This window comes from Nothobranchius furzeri, chromosome 8 (assembly GCF_043380555.1).
Source record: "Nothobranchius furzeri strain GRZ-AD chromosome 8, NfurGRZ-RIMD1, whole genome shotgun sequence".
NCBI lineage: Eukaryota > Metazoa > Chordata > Actinopteri > Cyprinodontiformes > Nothobranchiidae > Nothobranchius > Nothobranchius furzeri.
The window spans coordinates 63,737,749-63,759,326 of record NC_091748.1 but is presented as its reverse complement, the minus strand read 5'-3'; the positions used below and the strand labels follow the sequence as shown (position 1 = coordinate 63,759,326).

Sequence of the window (21,578 nt, the reverse complement as noted above, 5' to 3'; positions counted from 1 at the left end):
ATCAGGGGGCCGTTCCTCCAAACCACATCTCTCCAGGTCTCACTGTCGTTGCCTACTTGAGCGTTAAAGTCCCCCAGCAGAACGAGGGAGTCACCGGAAGGAGCGCTTTCCAGAACCCCCTCCAAGGTCTCCAAAAAGGGTGGGTAGTCTGAACTGTAGTTTGGTGCATAAGCACAGTCCACAGTCAGAACCCATCCCCCCACACGTAGGCAGAGGGAGGCTAGCCTCTCATTCACTGGGGTAAACCCCAACATACAGGCACCAGGATGGGGGGCAACTAGTATGCCCACCCCTGCTCGGCGCCTCTCATTGGGAGCAACTCCAGAGTGGTAGAAAGTCCAATCCCTCTCAAGGAAACTGGTTCCAGAGCCAGAGCCATGCGTTGAGGTGAGTCCGACTATATCTAGTCAGAATCTCTCAACCTCATACACCAACTCAGGCTCCTTCTCCACCAGAGAGGTGATATTCCATGTGCCAAGAGCCAGCTTCTGTAGCCGAGGATCAGACCGCCAAGGTCCCCGCCCTCGACTACCACCCTTCACACACTGCATCCGACCCATTTGGCCCCTCCCACGAGTGGTGAGCCTATGGGAAGGGGGACCCATTTTTCCTCTTCCGGCTGTGCCCAGCCGGGCTCCATGGATGAAAGCCCGGCCACCAGGCGCTCGCCAGTGTGCCCCACCTCTAGGCCTGGCTCCAGAGGGGGGCCCCAGTGACCCACGACTGGGCGATGGAACACGGTTTCCATTTATATAATTCATCATAAGAGGTCTTCGTGCTGCTCTTTGTCTGATCCCTCACATAGGACCTGTTTGCCATGGGTGACCCTACCAGAGGCAGAAAGCCTCAGATAACTTAGCTCCTAGGATCATTGAGACACTCAAACCCCTCCACCACGGTAAGGTGGCAGCCCAGGGAGAGGCGATCTCATTGTTTTGCTGAAAACAGGCACGATCTCATTGTTTTGCTGATTACATTTAGATTGCTTGTTAAGGTGTGCCTTTCAATTTCAGAAAACTTTAGTTTCCTCCTTCGGTCACGATTGTAGATACCAGTCTGAATCACCACACCAGCTGAGTGCCAGACTCCAGAGACATTCAGCGTAATAACAGGATTATTTACCCTGAAAAGTCACCATAAGATTCCTGAGAAATGATATTATTTCACAGAAGCCGAGTCTGGTTACACCTCTCACAGGAGGAAGAGTAGCTTCCTTGATCAATATTGTTGTTTGTCAGTGTTCGCCTGCTACATTAGCAGCTGCTGTTTTTAAATCGGTCAGCAGGCAGATGTTTGAGATAACACAGTATTTTTCTTCGGATGAAAACACAGCTTCGACGTCTCACTCCTCTGGCGAAGGCTGAAGCTGTAATATTCTGCCTCTGCTCCGCTCACGGCTCCTCTGATTACTTCTTCATGTGTGCATGTTGTGTCTGCTTCTGTCTCCTATCAGTCCATTGATCCGGGCCAGCAGTTCACCTGGGAGCACTCCAATCTGGAGGTGAACAAGCCCAAAAATCGTTACGCCAACGTCATTGCCTACGACCACTCCCGTGTCATCCTGGCTCCCATCGAGGGTAAGGTTCATTCACACACAGTTTCTGAGCTAGACATCATGCCGTCTGCTGAATCCTCATTTAGTTTAAGTAGAAGTCAGAGGTCATTCAGGAAAATATCTCCAATAGGTAATTATTTTATGTTTTACACAGAAACACAACTTTAAAGGGAGGCATATTGTGCTAATCCAACCTTTTGCATCCTTTTGTGCTGCCATGTGGGGCTCTGCTGCCCTAATAAACATGCATCTCTAACCCTACTCCTAAATGTGAAAAATCCTATCTGTTTTCTGCCATTTTTTAATTTTAGGAAGTATGTGGTTAAAACAAGCCATTGAAAAAAGTCCCCTTTTGTGATGTCACAAACAAGGATCAAATTAGAATAGCATGAAGGAGCAGCGGCTCTACTTTGAGCCCCTCCTGGTTATCAGGGCTTCTCAGCCTGAATTGGGGACAGATGGGCGTGGCCAGCCCCAGATGATTTTTTTTATGCCGCTTCCACATTTGGCCCGGTCTGCTCCGCATAGCGTTGTTCCAGATCCCGCGCCGGTAGGGTTTGTTAAAGCCTAGTTTATGCTTCTGCGTCACCTCCACAAGGGAGAGATGCACTGACAGAGACGTTTTGGTCGGACTTCTCTTTCTCCTGTGGAGTGTTGCAAAATAATTCGAACCAGGACAACAGAGGCATAGCGCTGTTCTGGGATATCCTGTCATGTATCCGGTCCAAGATTGTGCATTTACTGTTGTGTTTTGTTTTATTTCAGAGACTTTCAACGCAGACAAATTTGTCCCTCGTTCTCCTCTATCTCTTCATGCGCTTGCCTCATCTAGACCCACGTTTCTCGTAATTTCCGTCCACAAATAAAACACTCGCTGCATATATTTTTTCTCATCCCGTCACGAGTGAATAAAATGTTCATATTTTTAGAGTTTTTCTGCGAGGTATTCTTCAACCTGCTCCGTGTCTGCCGCTAGATATCTTTGGCTCCCTTTATGTTTTTGAGGGCACAATGGCGGTGCTGTTGGCGAAACAGAATCCTGACCAATCCGTTCGACGGATGTTTAGAAAAGTGGGCTCATCTCTGTCTGTTCTTGCGTGCCTGCTGGAGAGCCCTCGCAGGGATGGATAATGGCGTTGCAAGTCTCCGTACCAATGCAAAAGCATAAACTAGGCTTTACACACGCTTCTCAGGGGTGTGTAATCTCAGAGCATGTGGGCGGGGCAAACAACGCATGGAGAAATCCACGGTGTCGCCAATAAATTAAAGAAAGGCAGCCATGAAGTGTTGCTCTTGGAGACTGATGCTAATTATGCATCCTGCTCTGCTGTGTCTGTCCTGGCGCAGCTCAAGCCTGGCGTCTTTGTGTGTGTGTGTGTGTGTGTGTGTGTGTGTGTGTGTGTGTGTGTGTGTGTGTGTGTGTGTGTGTGTGTGTGTGTGTGTGTGTGTGTGTGCTCCACAAAGAAAGATGGAGGAAAACGATGGCTTCAGTCAGAGACATTGTTTACTCCACAGTATCTGGAAAGATAATGAAACGCGCATGCAGGAAGCCTCCGCTGGCTGATTGCATCCTCCAGTCGGAAGCTCCCTCTAATGGTATGTGTGAATTTGAGCCAGCCAATCAGTTGGCAGTGGGTGTGTTGGACCAGTTGATCCCGAAGCAGACCGCCTTGGGAAGAGGGCTGAAAGAACAAGCGGATGTGCGCACATAAAATCCGAGCTATGCGGATGTGAACGCTTCATACCGTATCTAGGTAGTGTGCAGCCGGCGCTAGTGTGGACGTCCTATAAAAATGACAGAGCCCTAAAATGACTCATTCTGGAAGGTACTGACATTGTCAAGAATAAAACTGCTGAGATTGCTTAATGTGAGAAGGTTTTGGTGCAAAGAACTTAAAAATGAAGTTTTGTATCGACCATAGAATTATTATAACTTAAGAAAAAATGTCATATAATGTCTTCATTTTAATCAGTGAAGTATGAACACATTTATGTTTTAAACTGAGGACTAGTTTCAGCTTCGTCACAACTGTTAATGTAACCAGTTTTTATAGAGCAAAGCAAGGTCTTGTTTTGGTTCATCGTTGTGCACAGCTCACACTTTTCACACTCAACGGGGGATCCATGGACTTGAACCAGTGTTTGCAACTCCCCATTTGTCTCTTCAGATCCGCCCTTTGCTCTTGACTTTCCTCTAACTGGCCATAGACACTGAGTACTTCCAATCTCACGGCCAGAGACGCTCTTCCTCTGACTCCTAAATCTTAAGGGACGTTGTCGGCGGTACTCACCCTTCAGTGCTGACATTGCTCTGCTTCACCAGAAGAGCTCTCAGCTCCTCACAGAAACACCAAACTCTGTGCTCCAGAATACCTTTGTTTTTGATTGAGTTTGCAGCTTTGAGGCTGAGTTTCAACGTTGCAGGGCAGTCCGGCCAAATTGACAGCACAACAGCATGCATGGCAAAATTATCCCAGCGAAGAAGAATGCCTCGTCCATAAATACATAAATTAATCAAGTCTGAAATTTCTATTTTACACTGCAGTGGTTTTGCTATTAGTCGCAGCAGTAGAACGATTCATGCACTCCACAGTTCTCTGTTCACGTAGCTATGACTAAAGCCAAAGCTCTACAATCACATTTTGTGACGTGGTATTCTTTTTAATTACATTTTACTCCTTTTCTGCCTTATTTACATTCTTTTTTTTCTTGTTTCCTTCTCCTTTTTAATCTCCCTGCACTCACTCCGGCTCTGATGCTTTTGTTATTGTGCTCCTTCTCTTCACCCTGGTTGTTGTCCGCACTCCGTCTCATCTCTCAAATTAGCTCAGTCGAGTGTTTTATTGTTTGCTGCTTGAGTGAGGAGACGTCAGTCAAAGAGACGTGACTCCACAACACAGACGCCACCTCTCTGCAGTCTCATTTCAAACAGAAGCAAGTTGGTTGAACAAAGATTGGCGATGCTCTGCCTTATCATTGTCAGCTTCTCTGTGTTACTAACTGATCACAAGATTAACTCATCTTGTTTCAGACCTCTTTGTTGTTAAACTCATTGATAAGCTCAATCTAGTAGGAGTTTACCCGATAAATAAATGGGATCCTTGCACATTCTTGTACCCAAAGATTCAGAGGATGGCCTCTTAACTATTAAAGCCACATTCCCACACAGTTCTGGCTGTCTAAAAGCAATGATGATGGCTGCGTGGCAGATTTAATCACGTACAGCCGTCCACACAACAGAAGTAGAAAACAGTAAATAATCCAAAAGCAAAATGTATACAGGGGAAATTCCAGAAATGATAATATGGTGCAAAAGTCCATTGATTTCTGTAATTCTTCTTCGATTGAGAGACCACCTAAAGGCTCAGGAACCCTTTGTGGGTGTTTTGGATTCATTAGTTGATTAGTAAGTAAGAAGTAATTAATTAAATTTTATTTATATAGCATTTATCACATAGAATCACAAAATGCTTCACATTGATCAAAACAAAATAAAACATAAAATCATAATGATCTCCAAACAGAAATAGATTAACATCAGAAAAAATAAAGTATTTAAAAATATAAAATTTCACAAACAGATAAACAGCTCTGGTCTGAGCTGAGCTGCAGTCAGAGAAGATGTTTACTCCACTGCATCCAGATTGCTAATGAATCGCACCTGCGCCTATCAGAGGCTCTCAATAGTAAGCAGGCATTAAAGCGACCATCAGTCTATAGGTGGGTGTTTATGGTCGGCTCAGCATGAAACAAACCCCAGGGAAGCAGCGCCGATAAAAGCAGTCATCTCTGCACGGATAACACTGTAGCGTTATGAACATGCCATTTCTGCCCTTAACATCTGCCCTATGACACAGTGACAGTGTGCATAAATTGCCAAGGCCGTGTGCTTGCTTCTGATGTTTACATTACAGCAAAGAAGACAGAAGAAGGACGAAGAACGCTTTTCATTAGTTAATCAAAGAACTTTATTTCCAATAAAGCTAATCAAAACAACTGTTGGTCAATAATAATCAGGTGACTGATCTGTGAAATCACAATGTTATGATTTATGCAAATGCAATGACCCCACGTGTAGGGAACTGTTGACTTAAGCTTGAATGATCTCTTTTGGTTTGAAGGAGAAATATAAATTTCAAATCTTAGATCTGAAATGTTGTGAGAGAAGTCGTATAACTTTAATATTTAGTCTTTTCTTACAGTTTTTTTTCTTTATTTGTTATTTAGATTTGTGTTAAATTGGTTTAAATAGGATTAGAAACTATTGGTGTCTCTGTGTGTGTGTGTGTGTGTGTGTGTGTGTGTGTGTGTGTGTGTGTGTGTGTGTGTGTGTGTGTGTGTGTGTGTGTGTGTGTGTGTGTGTGTGTGTGTGTGTGTGTGTGTGTGTGTGTGTGTGTGTGTGTGTGTGTGTGAACTGGGAGCTGCTGTGGTGCATAACAGAAAACCAAAGGTGCTAATTAGGAGTAAAAGGGAAATACACAGAAGTAGGCATGTAAGCAGAGCCGTCAGAGGCAACATTTTGGTAAATGGTCTGTATTGATATGGTTCCCTCTTGGGTTCTACAACCCCCAAAGCACTTTACAACTCAACCAGTCAGTCACACACATTCACACACTGGTAGTGATGAGTTACAACATCAACAGCATGGTCCTCCTGACCACCACCAGCAGGCAGGTGGGTGAATTGTCAAGGACACAATGACTGAGCTCACATCTGCAGCCCTCTAGTTACAGGCCTGCACTTAACTCCTCTGCCACCTCCAATTATTTAAATTTCTTTTCTTGTGTCCCTGTAGGTATAACAGGTAGCGATTACATCAATGCCAACTACATTGATGGCTACAGGAAGCAGAATGCCTACATCGCCACCCAGGGTCCATTACCAGAAACGTTTGGAGATTTCTGGAGGATGGTGTGGGAACAGAGAACAGCAACTGTTGTCATGATGACCAGGCTGGAGGAGAAGTCAAGAGTAAGTCTCTGTTCCTCTTTTGGCTGGCTATTTTTAAACCTTAAAATGATCTTTATTGGTGCTGTTAGTGCTGAAACTCTTAACAAGATCGACTGATCAGCGCTAGCGAAAGACAATTTTGCGCATCTTTACAGGTTTTGCTCCATCCTCTTATTTTGAAAGACGATCAGCGAGCTGTTGCATGTTCCCAATGGTGGTTATAGGGCAGCAAGTTGCATAGAGACTCCACAGAGCAGGACATGAAAATGAAATTTGAAGGAACTGAGTGTGCTGGCATCTTTGTGGAATCTGTGACGAAAGCCTCCCACAGCCATCTGTTGGTGGAAGATGGAGGAAGCACTGTGAGAGAGAAATGTCTGGCACTTCCTAGGCGTTTGCATTTGTGCATTGTAGTCATTTCAATTAACAGCTCTCACCTAAATAATTTTATATTTTACCTCAATCAGTGCGTTTACATGCAGCCAGTAATCATTTTAAAACCCGAATATTCACAATAACCCGGTTCCGCAGGTCCTTGTAAACACCGCCAAAAACCCGGATATGCTCATAACCGGTTACTACACCTGGGGTAACCCTTTTCTAACCCGAATGTTTGGTCGTGTAAACGCATATCAGGATATCCCCATCAAAGCGTGTGTTCTGCGCATGCTCTGTTCGCAAAGAATCTTGGTCTTTTGAGTAGCGAGACGTCTTGTATGCGCCAGAACACCGGAAGTAAACAACAAATAGGGAGCAACATGGCGAGTCACGGCACAGCACCACACTTTGAGTGACGAGGAAACTAAAGCGCAAACAAACGCGGTCGCTATCTCTTCCGAACTGGGAAACATGTTGTTGTTTTCACGGATACCGGAACAAGAAGAACCGGAAATGACGCATATTGTGTCTGGACGTAGTCCATACATCCTGACGCTACCCCAACGTCCGCAGTTAAATCGGGTCATGCAAGTTAGAGGTAACTTTCTATTTATGCTTGTAAACGGGTTATTCTGATCAACTCAGAAACCCGAATCCCGACCTTAACCCGATCATAACACGGATATTGGCTGCATGTAAACGTACTCCATGACACTTGCTCAGCTCCTGAATCTACAGCAGTAGAGTTCAGTAGAGGCGTGGCCTGAACATCAAAAAGCCATCTGCAGTGTTTCGCCTTGTCAACTCAAACCAGTGTCAACATCAAAGTCCCTCACCCCAGGTGTCTCCGCTCATTCCTCCCCCCTTCTGTCCCTTTATCCATTGTTTACCTATCTCCATCCTGACATGCGCATTCCCCTCCTGTCAAACGTGATCAGGATTGGCAAGGACTGGAACTTGAGTGTCGGCTTCAGCAGGAAATGGGAGGGAAAGCTGCGGAGCTGCACGTCTCCTTCACTAGCTGTCAAATTTCATCAGCTGTCCGCCGGCACATCTCACCCTGGACCGAGTGAATCTTTATTAGGTGGTGTGATGGAGGTAGAGTCAGGTGGTGCTGGGGTTTTAGATGTACTGTACTCCCACAGGAGACGGAGAAACCAACAACTCACAGTCGTAATGAGAAACCTGATCAGGATCTGTTCTGAGATGCATCCCTAAGCTTTAGGAAGAAAGCTGGGTTTTAAAAGCATGCCTTTTATTCCTGATGGATGCTTTCATTTAAGGATTTTTGTCAAAAACAGGATGAAAATGAAATCAGGCCACAAGAGGGGGGCTGCTTTAGCATCATTTTTCATGATGACATTTCAGATACCCCTTGTGTTTCTGTCTCCGCCTCCTGATGTTTTAATCCACAAGAAGACTTGCTTTATGTGTGCAAATTTCTGTCCATTTTTATTTGTCTGCTGTGCCTCATCACACACGTGATCTTTAGTTGATTGAAAGTGACACCCTAACACCTTCCCCTGTTCTTCTGTCTGTTTTTCTTCTCACTCCTCCCGTCGCAGATTAAATGTGACCAGTACTGGCCCAGTCGTGGCACGGAAACGTACGGCATGACCCAAGTGACCCTGCTGGACACTATAGAGCTGGCCACTTTCTGTGTTCGCACTTTCTCCCTACACAAGGTAGGAGAATTCATCTCTATGACAGATAAAAAAAATGGTATTTTAAACAGACTGAGTCATTGTTATAATTTTAAAAGATGGGTAACGCACCAGGTGTTGAGAATAACTTTCATTTACACCGAGTGCGGAACGGAAGCGCTCCGGAATCCAAACGGCTTACACAATCAGAGCATTCACACCGCCTGTGGAGCGGTGTAGATCTAGATGCCGAGCTCCAGAAAGTTTCCACATGGAGTCTTTGTTTTCTGGACACCGCATGCAGATTTTCATGAAGTTAAAGAAATGAAATGAGCCAGGCAGGAAGTGAGACTTGTGCAAGTCATCCGGTCTATAGCGAGCCTAAGTCTCCCCCACTTCTGTTCATGGCTCCCCGAAACAATGAAATAATGAAGTGAATGAATAAATAATGATGTGTGTATCCACTGTGTCTGTCATGTGACTTGAAATTAATTTGCTTGTAAAAATGTAATTATTGTAACTACAAATCAGGCGTCGCATAAATGACATCACTACAGAATCTTATGTTCGCTAGCGTAGCTGCTAATGTCCGCATGGCCAGATTTATGGTAGTTTTTTTCCATGTTTAATGCTCTGAATTTTGTCCTGGAAAAAGGATTTGAAGCTCGCTGAACTCACAGCCATTTTTCTTCTCTTGGTATCAATTTGGTGAGACTAACGTTTGTAGTTCTATACGTCATTTCACATAAAAACAAAAATTATTATTGCCCCCATTTGGAAATAAGCACTTTCTTGGCATCAAAATGACTCTTTAAAATGCATGAACATCATATGCGAACGTCAAGGCACATATCAAATGGGATCAGAAAATAACTTTTTTTCCTCCATAAATGATCTTTTTTTTTTGGGGGGGGGGGTCCCAATGGTCCAGAAATGTAGGCATGACGTTGGCTCTCTATTTCAAAATAAAGCCTTCACAGTGTATAATAGCTCACGTTAGTGAATCTTTATGCACGTTACATCCCATTTCTAAGGCAAACTCACATTAACCCCCAAGATTTGGTGCTCTCGCAGGAACACATTTGCAGAGGTGTTCTGCACACGATCCGCAGTCAGTGTAAATGGCAGTCTGTTCTGTGTTTTTGAAGGTCACCATATTTCACGGCATCAAATTCAACCGCCCTGAGACTGGGAGATCGGGGTTCCAATCCGCAGTCGGTCATACCAAAGACTTTAACAATGAGACCCAATGCCTCCTGCCTGACACTTTAAGGGGTTGGATTGGGGCAGTCAAACCACCAAATAGTTCCCGAGCGCAGCCACAGCTGCAGCTCACCGCTCCTCCAGAGGATGGGTCAAAAATGCAGAGAACAAATTTCACCTCAATAATAAAAGTGTGTGAAAACTAAAGAGACTTTAGTCTTTTTCCATCGATCCATCCCCGTGGTTCATGAGATGTTTTACTAAAAAAAAATCACACAGACACAGAAACGGGCAGAGTATTTAGAAAACTTTTGAGGTGTCTTTTTGTGATAAACTGTTAAAGCAAACTAAATATATCTATAGCACATTAAAATGAATCAAAGCGTGTTGAAGTAAATAAGTTATAGTGTTACATCACTGAAAATCAAAATTTAATTGCTGCATTCTGTAAAGTGTAAAAGAACCAGATCACAGGGTGCATGATGGAGAACAACACAAACACGACGTTTCCACGGACAACAAAGGAAGGGGCCCTAAAGCTGGGGCAGATTTTCCATTCTGTACAATCGTAGCAAAGAATAACTTGTTGTGTCTATTGTCCTTCCAATCCACCCCCCATTTACCTTGTTTAGCTTTGTCTGTCCTCAATAGATCATCTGTTTATGTGCATCTGCCGAATTGGAGCACTTAGGTAAAGTGAGCAGAAAAGAAACTCAATATACATAATTGGCAGACTGCTCTCATGCTTCTGTGTTTTGCACAAAGACCCTCGCATCACACACGCCAATTCAAACACTGAAACACACACACTCACGTGCAAGCAGCCGCTCGTACACACACACACTCGTGCTCTGCTGAAACGTGATGCCGTACACAGATAAAGCACCCGCAGACATGAAAAACACACTGACATGCTCTTACATGCACACATAGAGACAGAAGGGGAAAAACAGGGAGAAGGTGCATGTGCACATGCATATTTATAGTATGTTGGCTCTATCGCTCACACACTCCTCGTGATAATACGATGGCTCTTCCAAGCAGGAGCAGCAGCCACTAGGCAGATTAAAAATGATCTGAATTTTCCTCTCATCCAGGTAGCAGCAGGTTAATAGCAGCTCTGACTTTTTAGCAGAATCGAAACAATGAAGCCGAGCCAGAAACGGTAAAAACGGAAACACATCAGCAGCCATAAAGCTAGCTGGTTGACATTCAGGCACATTTATGTTCTGCTGCTCTGAGACTATTAAATCCACCAGTACCGTCCCCTCTTTCTTTTTCTTTATCTGTGTTCTCTTTGCAAATTGGAGTTGTTGCTGTGATTTCTCACTCAACAGCTCTCACCTTAGTGAATCTGTTGTAATGAATCAGGCAACACACACACACACACAAACAAACACACACAGAGTGCAACTTCCACGCAGCTGCTGGGGTACCTATACTGTGTTTACGGCTATCCTACAGTAATGCACAATAGTTTCTGCTGACAAACCTTTTAGAAAAGTAAATTAATTCAGCAGGAGGAAAAAAAAAGAGCAGCCAGAGACTCGAGTCCCATTCACGCAGCCTACCTCAGCTGCAGAAATGCAAAACGTCAAAAGAGGCAGAGCGAAAAAGAACTAGGTCAGTTTGCTTTTAATTACCACACTCATTTATTCATTTATTCAGCAAGAAAAAATTTCCCTCCGTCAGGAAAAGCTGAAGCTCCACACTAAAAAGCAAACAGCCCCTCTATTAGAGGATCTTATGAGAGGAAAGAGAGGAGCCAGAAAGATCTGAGGGAGATTTTATTTTCTCTCGTCTTAGCCTTCTTCTACAAAAATAAATGAACAAATAAAAATCACCTCTCTTTAGATCCCAACGTGCAGTTTTGAAAAGCTGGAAAATGCTGAAAGATAAACATGCAACATCCATGTGAAGCTGTCTCATCTTTATTTAGATTAGAAGGAAGGTAGTTCTGGTGGCCCAGCACCTATTTTATTTATTTATTTTATTTATTTATTTGTTTGTTTGTTTAGTAGAACAAACCTGCAGAAATTTGCTTTTTAATTAGGGACTAGATTTAAAACGGCTCAACAAGCAACTCGGTGCACCAGAATGCACAAAGCTTTATTTACTACCAACAGAAAATGGTTTGGATGCAGATATTTCATGTGAGACTCAATAAAATAATATCAGAACAGCATTTTTGACATTTCTCCGAAGTGAACTAAATGTAATTTTTTTTTCAATAAATAAAGCTGCTTTTTCTCAAGCAAGATGGATGACCCATAGAGTTGATTCATGCAAAAACTTTGCTTTTTTTCAATCAGTAAAGATGATAATAATACGATGCATGTAGACTTGTTTGTCTTTCTGAAGGCAAACCGGTTCTAATCGTGCTGAAGCACCAAGATAACGTAGCAGGAACACGAATGTGTGTGCCATGGATTTCACATATGATGTTTGTGAATTTTAAAGATGCATTTTGATACCGAGAACATGCTCATTTTCAAACAGGGCAAATGTTGTTTTAGATTTTGTGTGAAAATAAGTCCGCGACTATAAATGCGCTTCACTAAATCGACGTAATTGAACCAGACACGGAGAAACGCAGAGGGAAAATGGCTGTAAGTTCAGCGAACTTCATATCCTTCTATCAGGAGGAAAGGAGGCATGTCGCCACCTACTGTACCGGAGTGGAACTAACCTGTATGTAGGATAAAGACTCTCAGTATTTTACTTAAGATCAACCTAAATCAACCTAGAGCATGTAAATGACATTTCAACCTGGCTTTTAGGTTATGACAAAAAAAAGGGAAGCACACAAACAGCATTGCTACAACTACTCCCCAGAAGAGAACCACCACCAGTGCACACATAACCAACATGGCTGTCGCCACCTCACTTCTTACCTTCCAGAACGGCTCGAGCGAAAAGCGGGAGGTTCGTCAGTTCCAGTTCACAGCGTGGCCCGACCACGGTGTGCCGGAGTACCCGACCCCCTTCCTAGCCTTCCTCCGTAGGGTGAAGACATGTAACCCGCCTGATGCCGGACCCATCATTGCTCACTGCAGGTCATTAAGAATGCTGCGTTATTAGTTCTGATTTGATTGTGTTTCAATGTAATTTAAATATATTTATGAAATTTAATAACACAATTAGACAGTTGTACTTTAAAAGATTATTGAATTCCTTTATTTATTAAATGTATTATCAGTTCATACTGATACATACCAGGCCTTATGCAAGCACTCTTCCTTATGTGGTTTCAGTCTTCTCTCCTTGATTTTTGTGTCATCATCCTTCTCTGTGGCATCCTTTTAAATGTTGTCATTCTCCTCGCCGCTGAAATGTCACGCAGTAATCCCTCCCCACCTTTCCTGCCTCTCCCCTTGTCCCTGCTTAGTGCTTCCTTCTTATACAAGCTATAGTTCTCAGATGGCTTATTCAAATTGAAGCCTTCCTTTTTTTTGTCAAGATAAAAAGACTTAAGTGAGTCCAAAGCGCCACACAATAATTCTAAAGTTTGACAGCTTGAGTCTCCATCAGTCTCCTTATGCTGTGCCATTTGCCTTTTCTGTCCTTTTTCTTATTTTTTAAATCAAACCATCAAAAATTCTTAGATTACTATAACATAAGAATTGTGTATACAATTAACTAGAAATCTTGTATTAAATACCTAAATGTAATGAGGAAGTATAGAAGTATTATGTTGATTACTCTCTATCCATTGTAGTGCTGGTGTTGGGCGGACAGGCTGCTTTATAGTAATCGATGCCATGCTCGAGCGCATCAAGCACGAGAAGACGGTGGACATTTACGGCCACGTGACGCTAATGCGCTCTCAGCGGAACTACATGGTGCAGACGGAGGACCAGTACAGCTTCATTCACGACGCGCTGCTAGAGGCGGTGGCTTGCGGGAACACCGAGGTGGCCGCCCGCAGCCTGTACTCCTACATCCAGAAGCTGGCCCAGGTGGAGAGTGGGGAGCACGTCACCGGGATGGAGCTAGAGTTCAAGGTACAGGAAGTGAACCTTTTCTTTTACTTTTTGAACACTATCATCAACTCTTTCACCAAGTTCTATTTGTGAATTTTACCATAAAAAAAATGAGAAGTGTGTGCCTCATGGGTGAAATGAGTTGACCCTTCCTGAGAACTGTTAAGTTTTCTTTGGTTAACCATTAAACTTTTGAAATAAATTAGTACACTTTCTTTTTCCTAGAACTTGTTGTGCCTGCAAATTGATTTGATGTCATTGTTTGGTTTTTTTGTCAAGCCTAACTCTTGTTTTGTGTTTTATTTTGGTGTTTTAACAAAACCTTGTATTTCCTAAACAGCAACTTTGTTTCATGTGACAATAAAATAGGAGATTAGAGGAGATATATCAGTGGGGTGTGATGGAAAAACGTATTTGTATTCAAATGACGCTGCACTTTATAGCAAGTCCCTCATTTAGAGTCATACAAAAGTTAAATAGACTGTGTGTGTGTGTGTGTGTGTGTGTGTGTGTGTGTGTGTGTGTGTGTGTGTGTGTGTGTGTGTGTGTGTCTGTCTCAGGTAGGCAGAATTGAAATTAAAGGTCAAGTTCACTGAGAAACCATTTTTACTTATTATTTTCAGTTCAGTATTCAGGGTTTTGATAGCAAACATACAGAAAAATGCTCAGTTCAGGTCTTGTCCAGTAGTCCGGAGTCTACTACTACTTCTCTGTAGTCGTTTTTTTTAAACGAATGTCCACCCTCCCAAAATATAGCATCCACACCACCTCGTTTTTAGATAAAGCTCCATCCACACGTAACCGCATAAGTGCATGCCAGACCTGTAGTTCCTCTGAATCCCGTCCGTTTCGTCCTCCTGCTCAACAACAAAACATAAAACATGGCACCTAGCTCGTTTGTGTGGACCAATGAGGAGGTTGCTCTTAAATGTAGTTTTATAACTAGTTCTACTGATAATGCCAGCACATCTCCGAGGGCCTCCATGTTGCGGTGTAAACACAGGTTGCACACGGGCCATCAGCGTCGCTGTGAAACCTAAAACTTTGGTTATTTCTGTCCACACAGAAACACTTAAAACGGAGAAAACACAAATCTTCTTTTTTGCCGGAGTTTTTAAAAAGATTTGTTTTCATTGCGTCAATCTGCGTTTTTGTGTGGATGACAGGCAGAATCATAGAAAAATATCTTCGTTTTGGAAGATACCCGGCTACGTGTGGACAGGGCCTCAGAAAAGCAACACAGATCTACGTCACACCGTCACAACATTCATGGACTCACCCATATTGACTCGGGACAGGGAAGGCAGTAGAGAATGTCTCGACTAGTACAAGCTAACCATTAGCATTAGCAACTCCACCACACAACAGAACTCCTTCAGGTTTGTGTTACGTGTGGAGATAGAACATCAATATTGCAGAACAAACAGAGTCAATGGTAGAATTACGTTTCTGTTAGCCAATCAGAGGCAAGATGTCCAAATATCAGGAAATAAGACTCCAGATCCTCCGGCTGACTTCTACGTCATCATACTGGTGCACAGTGCAGAGTACAACTTATAAAGCATTCATTCCCACTGCAAATGTATTAAAATATGAGTGAAGTTGACCTTTAACTTCTGTTTTTATGGCTGTTCTGTTTTCTAGTTAATATAACAGCTGGACTAGAAACAATTTTAATTTAAGTCATCAAAGCTCACCTAAATACTTTTTTATTTATGTGAAATGTGGTTATGTGTTTTTTTTGTAGAAACATAAAATACAAAAGCAGAAAATAAGTTTTATTCCTAAAGTTTAAAGACTTTTTTCAGCATTCAGATAATAGAAAGGTAAGAAGTCAGGCTAAACACTCCATTTTTACAAATATTTCTTCTGAATATCTTTGTAAAAATTAATAATTAATCCTGTATGAACTCCTCTCAGCCTCTGTGCTGTAGTCTCTATCTGCTGACCTTGGATTGGATGCTCTCTCACTCTTAAATCATCCATCACCTATACGCGGCTATTCATCAACACAGCCTCTCTGCCAGGAAACAATAATATTGCTGGTGTGTTTCAACCTTTTTATTTCTTTTTTCTAAACTCTGGCACATATAAGGGATGGAACCCTCATAGCTATTTGTAACAGGGACCACGCTGAACTGGCGTCAGGAGTCAAACTGGGATTAATAACGTTGACATTACCGTGAGAACAGACTGATGAGGTGTGTGTGTGTGTGTGTGTGTGTGTGTGTGTGTGTGTGTGTGTGTGTGTGTGTGTGTGTGTGTGTGTGTGTGTGTGTGTGTGTGTGTGTGTGTGTGTGTGTGTGTGTGTGTGTGTGTGTGTGTGTGTGTGAAGAAAGCTACAAAAGCTAAGTAACTAATCTTTGATTATGAAGAATGGAGGTTGGTGGCAGAGTGAGCAGATGCAGAAATGTTGAGCTAATGAGCAAAGCTACAAGGATGTGCTAACTTGGAGGTAAAGAGGGGATCTCACAGAGGAGCAAGGCCTCTCAGGTGGGATGCTGCGAGGTTCAGACTAAGTGAAGTCTAGAGTTGAGCGGAGAGAATAATTCCACTAGAGGGATTTCTGTTGAGCCTGCCAGGCTGTCACTTGGTTGTACACTGTGTGTGCATGAGTAACAAGCGTGATCACAGAGCTATTTATGCACATAACCCGCTTGCAGGAAAGTATTCAGCAAAGTTCAGTACAAGAATTACACAAACCCAAAAACAACAGAGACAAGCTACCAGGCTCCTTTTCTAATTACACAGTAAAGGATTTGTGTGGAATTCAACAGCGTTTAGGATGCAAACAAGAAGGCAAAGATGCTCTTTCACATTATTCTGGAAGTTTCCAACATGTTTACAATGTAAGTCCTATCAATACAAAGTAAGATCTATTATGAGGTTTATGTAACAAATACAATCGAAAATCAAGTCAATTTAAATGTTAGTTTAAGATTTTTCCTTTTACCTAATTTTATCAGCTGATTTTACCAGATTTTAATGCAAAAAGTTTCTATTTTAAACATTTTTAGTAGTTTTTTGATATTAGCTTCCAGGGTTGATTGATATTTAACTGGCTTAAGTTTAATTTGCCACTGACTTTAACACAAATCCAAACTACATGATAACCGACAACCTGAGAGGTGGTTTATTTTTATTAATCATGACATTATCCAACATGTTAACTCAGCACGTCTGTTAATTGCTGCCAAAATGTTCTGTTTTACGTCAGTGAGTTTCACAACTCGTTTTGTTCAGAATTAGCCTCTGAATCTTGCAGTGAGGTTTAATTTTTGCAATGGGTCATTTTATGCAGAATTCTGCACACTATTGTTCATAGGGCTGGGCGATATGGCCTAAAATCAATGTCACGATATAATGAGGATTTCACCTCGATAACGATAAATGGACGATAACAACAGGTATGCGCAGAGACAAAAGTTGTCCACTAGATGGGGCTGTCACATGTGTCACGTTGAGTCACATTTTTGACTCAAGGTGGTACAGCTTCTTAATGGGACATGAACGATGCCAATCTACAAAAAATATTTTCATTTTTTTATTATCAAATTTATTGACATGGGAAAATTTATCACGATTAGAGTCAGAAATTTCGATAATGATCAATTTTCAATTTATTGCCCAGCCCTAGCTGAAAACCATTTAAATTCAGTTAAAAATGATAATAATAAGTTAATTTATGTAGCGCTTTTCAATATTCATGCATTCATATAATGCTGGTGACGGTTAACTACTACATAGGCACCAGTGACATTGGCAAGTTAGCTAAAGTGTCTTGCCCAAGGACACAGCGGAATTCAGGTAGCTGGGATTGATCCAGCAACTCTTCGATAACCACTAACCCACTGTGCCTCCTGCCGCTAAATAATTTGCCTTTCAGCCAGTCTTATGACTTCTATTGCAAAAACTTTTCCTTGTTTTTCAAACCTCAACAAGATCTTCAACATTCCTTTAAAATGGCAAATGGCCTGTATTTGAAATAGCGCCTTTTGGAGTCCTAGAACCCCCCAAGGCACTTTACAACACAGTCATTCACACACACATTCACACACCGACACATTGATATTTCCTACCGCCATGATAAAGTACAGGCATTGGTTATTTTTTAATTCAAGGCTTGTTGGAGCTGATGATTGTCAGGATTCAGTTTGAGAAGGAATTTTATTTCTGAATCTGTCAGGTTCACCTTACCTGGCCTTCCCTAATCATCCTGCTGAACAACCCCTAGCAGGCTGGAGTCTAATGATTTGATAAAACTTTGGACAACATAAAATTCCTGGGTCTTCCTAAACTTTTGTACGGTGCACCGGTGTACTTTTGTACATATTATGACTTTTTTCTTAAATTATAATAGTTCTATTGTCGATACAAAACATGTTCATAAAGTATTTTGCACAAAAGCCCTCCAACATAAGGTGATTTCAGCAGTTTTATTCTTGATAGTTTCAGTACCTTCCACGATGAGTCGTGCCAGGGTTCTGTCACTTTACAAAAGCACGCTGAAGCTGGCCACACCCACCCACACCCACTCAGGCTACTATAAGCTGAGAAGCTCAGATTTTCAGAGGAGGTCCAAATTAAGCCACTGCTCCTCCAGCAGGAGCTCTCTCTTGCACAGAGAGGTGGTTCTATGCTGATTTCCCAGTTTGTGATGTCACAAATGGAGACTTTTTGAAACATCTTGTTTTACACACATAATTCCTAAAACCAAACAATGACAGAAAATAGATGCATGTGTTTTGTTCATGTTTAATGATCTAACAAGCTAATTTTAGTAGTTTCTTTAGCAGTAACAGAGAAGTTTTGATTATTCATTTGATGGTGTAAAATTCTGAGTTTGTGTTGTGCGTCATCTGTCTGACCAGACATACAGTAACTATTAAAGGAAAGAAGCAGGCAGTCGTGACTAGAAAGTGTGTTTCAGCCAGCATGTTGCCAGGTTTGGCTCGGTTCCCTGCACGCTCTGTGATGCTTCGTGTTGATACTGAAGCCCTCTTTAGCAGCGCCAGACCAACTCGAGCCTTTCCAGGTGCTCATGCAATAAACAGATCAAAAAGAAAATCATAGAAATCAAGTGACGAGGAGAAAATAAGGTCTGGAAAGTCTCCAGGTCAATCAGACAAATGCAGTGATTCAAATGCAAAAATAAGGAGGAAAAAGAGCTGCTTTTGCAGCATGGTTGCCACGTACACGCTGGCAACCATGCAATGTAAAGGACTAGGTTGTTTAAATCACGTCTTCTCATGATTCAGCTGGTATCTTCACTTTTTGGTCCAGATAAAGCTCAAAACTGTAAGATATTTGCCATGAAACCAGCAAACACATAACACTAACACTGTCAAGTGTGTGTGTGTTAGTCTTCTGAGCATCCATGTTTTACACACACACCATCCTCCTGTTATCAGAGGCTCCAGTGACCCACTTTTGGGGGGAATTTTTGATTTCATACAGACTTGAGTCTGAGGCTAGTTAGTCAGGGTGTGCAGCATATTCCCCTCTTTGCTTCTGACCATGTATGTCCTCATAAGTTGAATACATTTGAAAATAACCTTTAAATATTTTTCTTCTTTTTGGGATGAATAATATTGCTTTGAAGTTGTGAAATTGTCACCAAAGCACGAGTGAGATCACATTCAGATAGACTCGTTTTTATTACTTTCTTTCATTGAAATTCTAGGCTTTTTTAATCTGTCTGGCACCCGTTTTCTTCACCCTCCTTCTTTTCTCCATTTAATCATCCTCTACTGCTCTTGTTCTCTCTCCTTCTCACTACATTCCCCCCCCCCCCCCCCCCCCCCCACACACACACACACACGTCTTCTCTCTCACCAACTGCACTTTAAAATAAAAAACAACTATCTCCCCATTCTTCCTCACCAGCGTTTGGCCAACTCCAAAGCCCATACATCACGCTTCATCAGTGCCAACCTCCCCTGCAACAAGTTCAAGAACCGGCTGGTCAACATCATGCCCTACGAGACCACACGTGTCTGTCTGCAGCCAATCAGAGGTCTGGAAGGATCCGACTACATCAACGCCAGCTTTATTGATGGATATAGGTAGGATGGATGAGATGAAGACACCTTTGGAAATGAAAGTTTCATGAAGAGGGTTTAAAGTTGTACAAACTAAAAAAAAAAACATGACTTTATTCTTAACAGGCAGCAGAAGGCCTACATTGCCACACAAGGCCCTTTAGCAGAGACTACAGAAGACTTCTGGAGAATGCTCTGGGAGAACAATTCCACTATTGTCGTCATGTTGACCAAACTTAGAGAGATGGGACGAGTAAGGCTTGGATTTACTTCCACTTTTTTTCCTCTTATCTAATGTTGAAATGAAAATGGTCAAATCTTCTTGACAATTTAAGAATTGATGACCTTGTTCACACAGGAAAAGTGTCATCAGTACTGGCCAGCAGAGCGTTCTGCCAGGTATCAGTACTTTGTGGTGGATCCTATGGCTGAGTACAACATGCCTCAGTACATCCTACGGGAGTTCAAAGTCACAGACGCAAGGGTAAGACTAACCTACATTGTTCTTTTTAAAAAGTCATTTAGCTCCAACAATCTGGCTTCTGTTAGATTACCTTTTTTTTTTGTTTTTTTATCCATTCAAATTAGACTGTTGATGTCTGTAATGTTGGCTCTGGGGTATGTGAAGACCCTGATTGGGTTACAGACTGTGAAATACAGTAACTTAAAAAAAATGTTCCTGCTTGACTCGATATTAGGCTAAAACTAAAAGGATGCCGTGGCTTTTTAGGGGTAACATATATAACTTCTGGGTCGCTCCTGTTTACTGGCTTAGGGTCTTTAAACAACTCTGGAGCTTTTAGCCTGCCGGTGTTGAATTACAAATGTCTGCACTGCTGAATTAGCTTAGAGATTCAGCCACTTCACAAACTCACAGTGTAAACAGGAACTCCCTCTTTTGTTTTTATCAAAAGGAGGAAAACTGGCAACCCTCCAGCCTGCTGAGAAGGATATCTGTTTCAATATAGCCTTCCTTCCAACATGAGACATTAGACGATTTAGTGATTATTTTAGAGTATTTTCTTACATAATGCACCTTTAAATAAAGTCGTTCTTTTTGTTGATTAACCATAAACTTCAAATTCAATTTAATTCAGTGCCAAATCACTGCAAGTAAGCTCAAGGCACTTCACAAAGCAAACATTCCAAATTAAGGTCAATTATGCCAATTAGTTAAACGTTTCCTATTTAAGGGAGGAGAATAGATGTGTTTATTGCAAAAAATGTCTGGTTTATCCTTTCCTGATTGAACACTTTCTTTGAGTCTTTTTATGTTGCATTTTGAGTAAAATGAATACATACATTTTTAAGAAACTTCAATAACTGAAATGCCCTTCAATACCTAGTAATGTTGTAATGTCCACAGTTAACTTGGTTTCATAAATAGAAAAATAGAAAAAACTGATTTTATTTGGTTGTAATGTTGAGATTTCTGCATTAGGCGGGCTATCATGTTGGATTTAATAATAAGAGTCCGTGACCAAAGTGACTTTTATTCTGCTGACGTGTGAATCCTGTTCCATACCACCTAGATCATCCCTCCGTCTCAGCATCCTACCTCATCTTTTTTTAAGTCCCAATTAGATTTAACAGCTTGAACCAGCAGAGATGTAGCAGATAAATAAAAATGGTCCCTTGTCACAGAAACAGGCTGACTTATTCAAAGATTTCCCAGGCGATGTAGCAGGTAGCTGCAGCATCAGTCATTTTCCTGCTATCAGAAAAACATAAATCTCTGCTCTTATGCACAAACAGCACCGATCAAATTGAAAGAGTAAGTTGTGTAGCACATACACAACATGTGCACCTACCTGCACTCAGACTT

At 42.0% G+C, this 21,578-nt stretch overlaps 1 protein-coding gene across 7 annotated transcripts in view; it reads left to right on the top strand.

Annotated features, from left to right (window-relative positions):
* Positions 1–21,578, top strand: part of ptprsa (protein tyrosine phosphatase receptor type Sa) — a 214,807-nt gene that overhangs the window by 184,804 nt on the left and 8,425 nt on the right. For all 7 annotated transcript variants that reach the window (XM_070554206.1, XM_070554204.1, XM_070554205.1 and 4 more), the window contains 8 exons: positions 1,454–1,577; positions 6,351–6,526; positions 8,449–8,568; positions 12,631–12,785; positions 13,448–13,733; positions 19,599–19,777; positions 19,880–20,006; positions 20,112–20,237. In XM_070554206.1, coding sequence (XP_070410307.1) covers positions 1,454–1,577; positions 6,351–6,526; positions 8,449–8,568; positions 12,631–12,785; positions 13,448–13,733; positions 19,599–19,777; positions 19,880–20,006; positions 20,112–20,237 — 1,293 coding nt within the window. The remainder of the gene's footprint in view (positions 1–1,453; positions 1,578–6,350; positions 6,527–8,448; positions 8,569–12,630; positions 12,786–13,447; positions 13,734–19,598; positions 19,778–19,879; positions 20,007–20,111; positions 20,238–21,578) is intronic.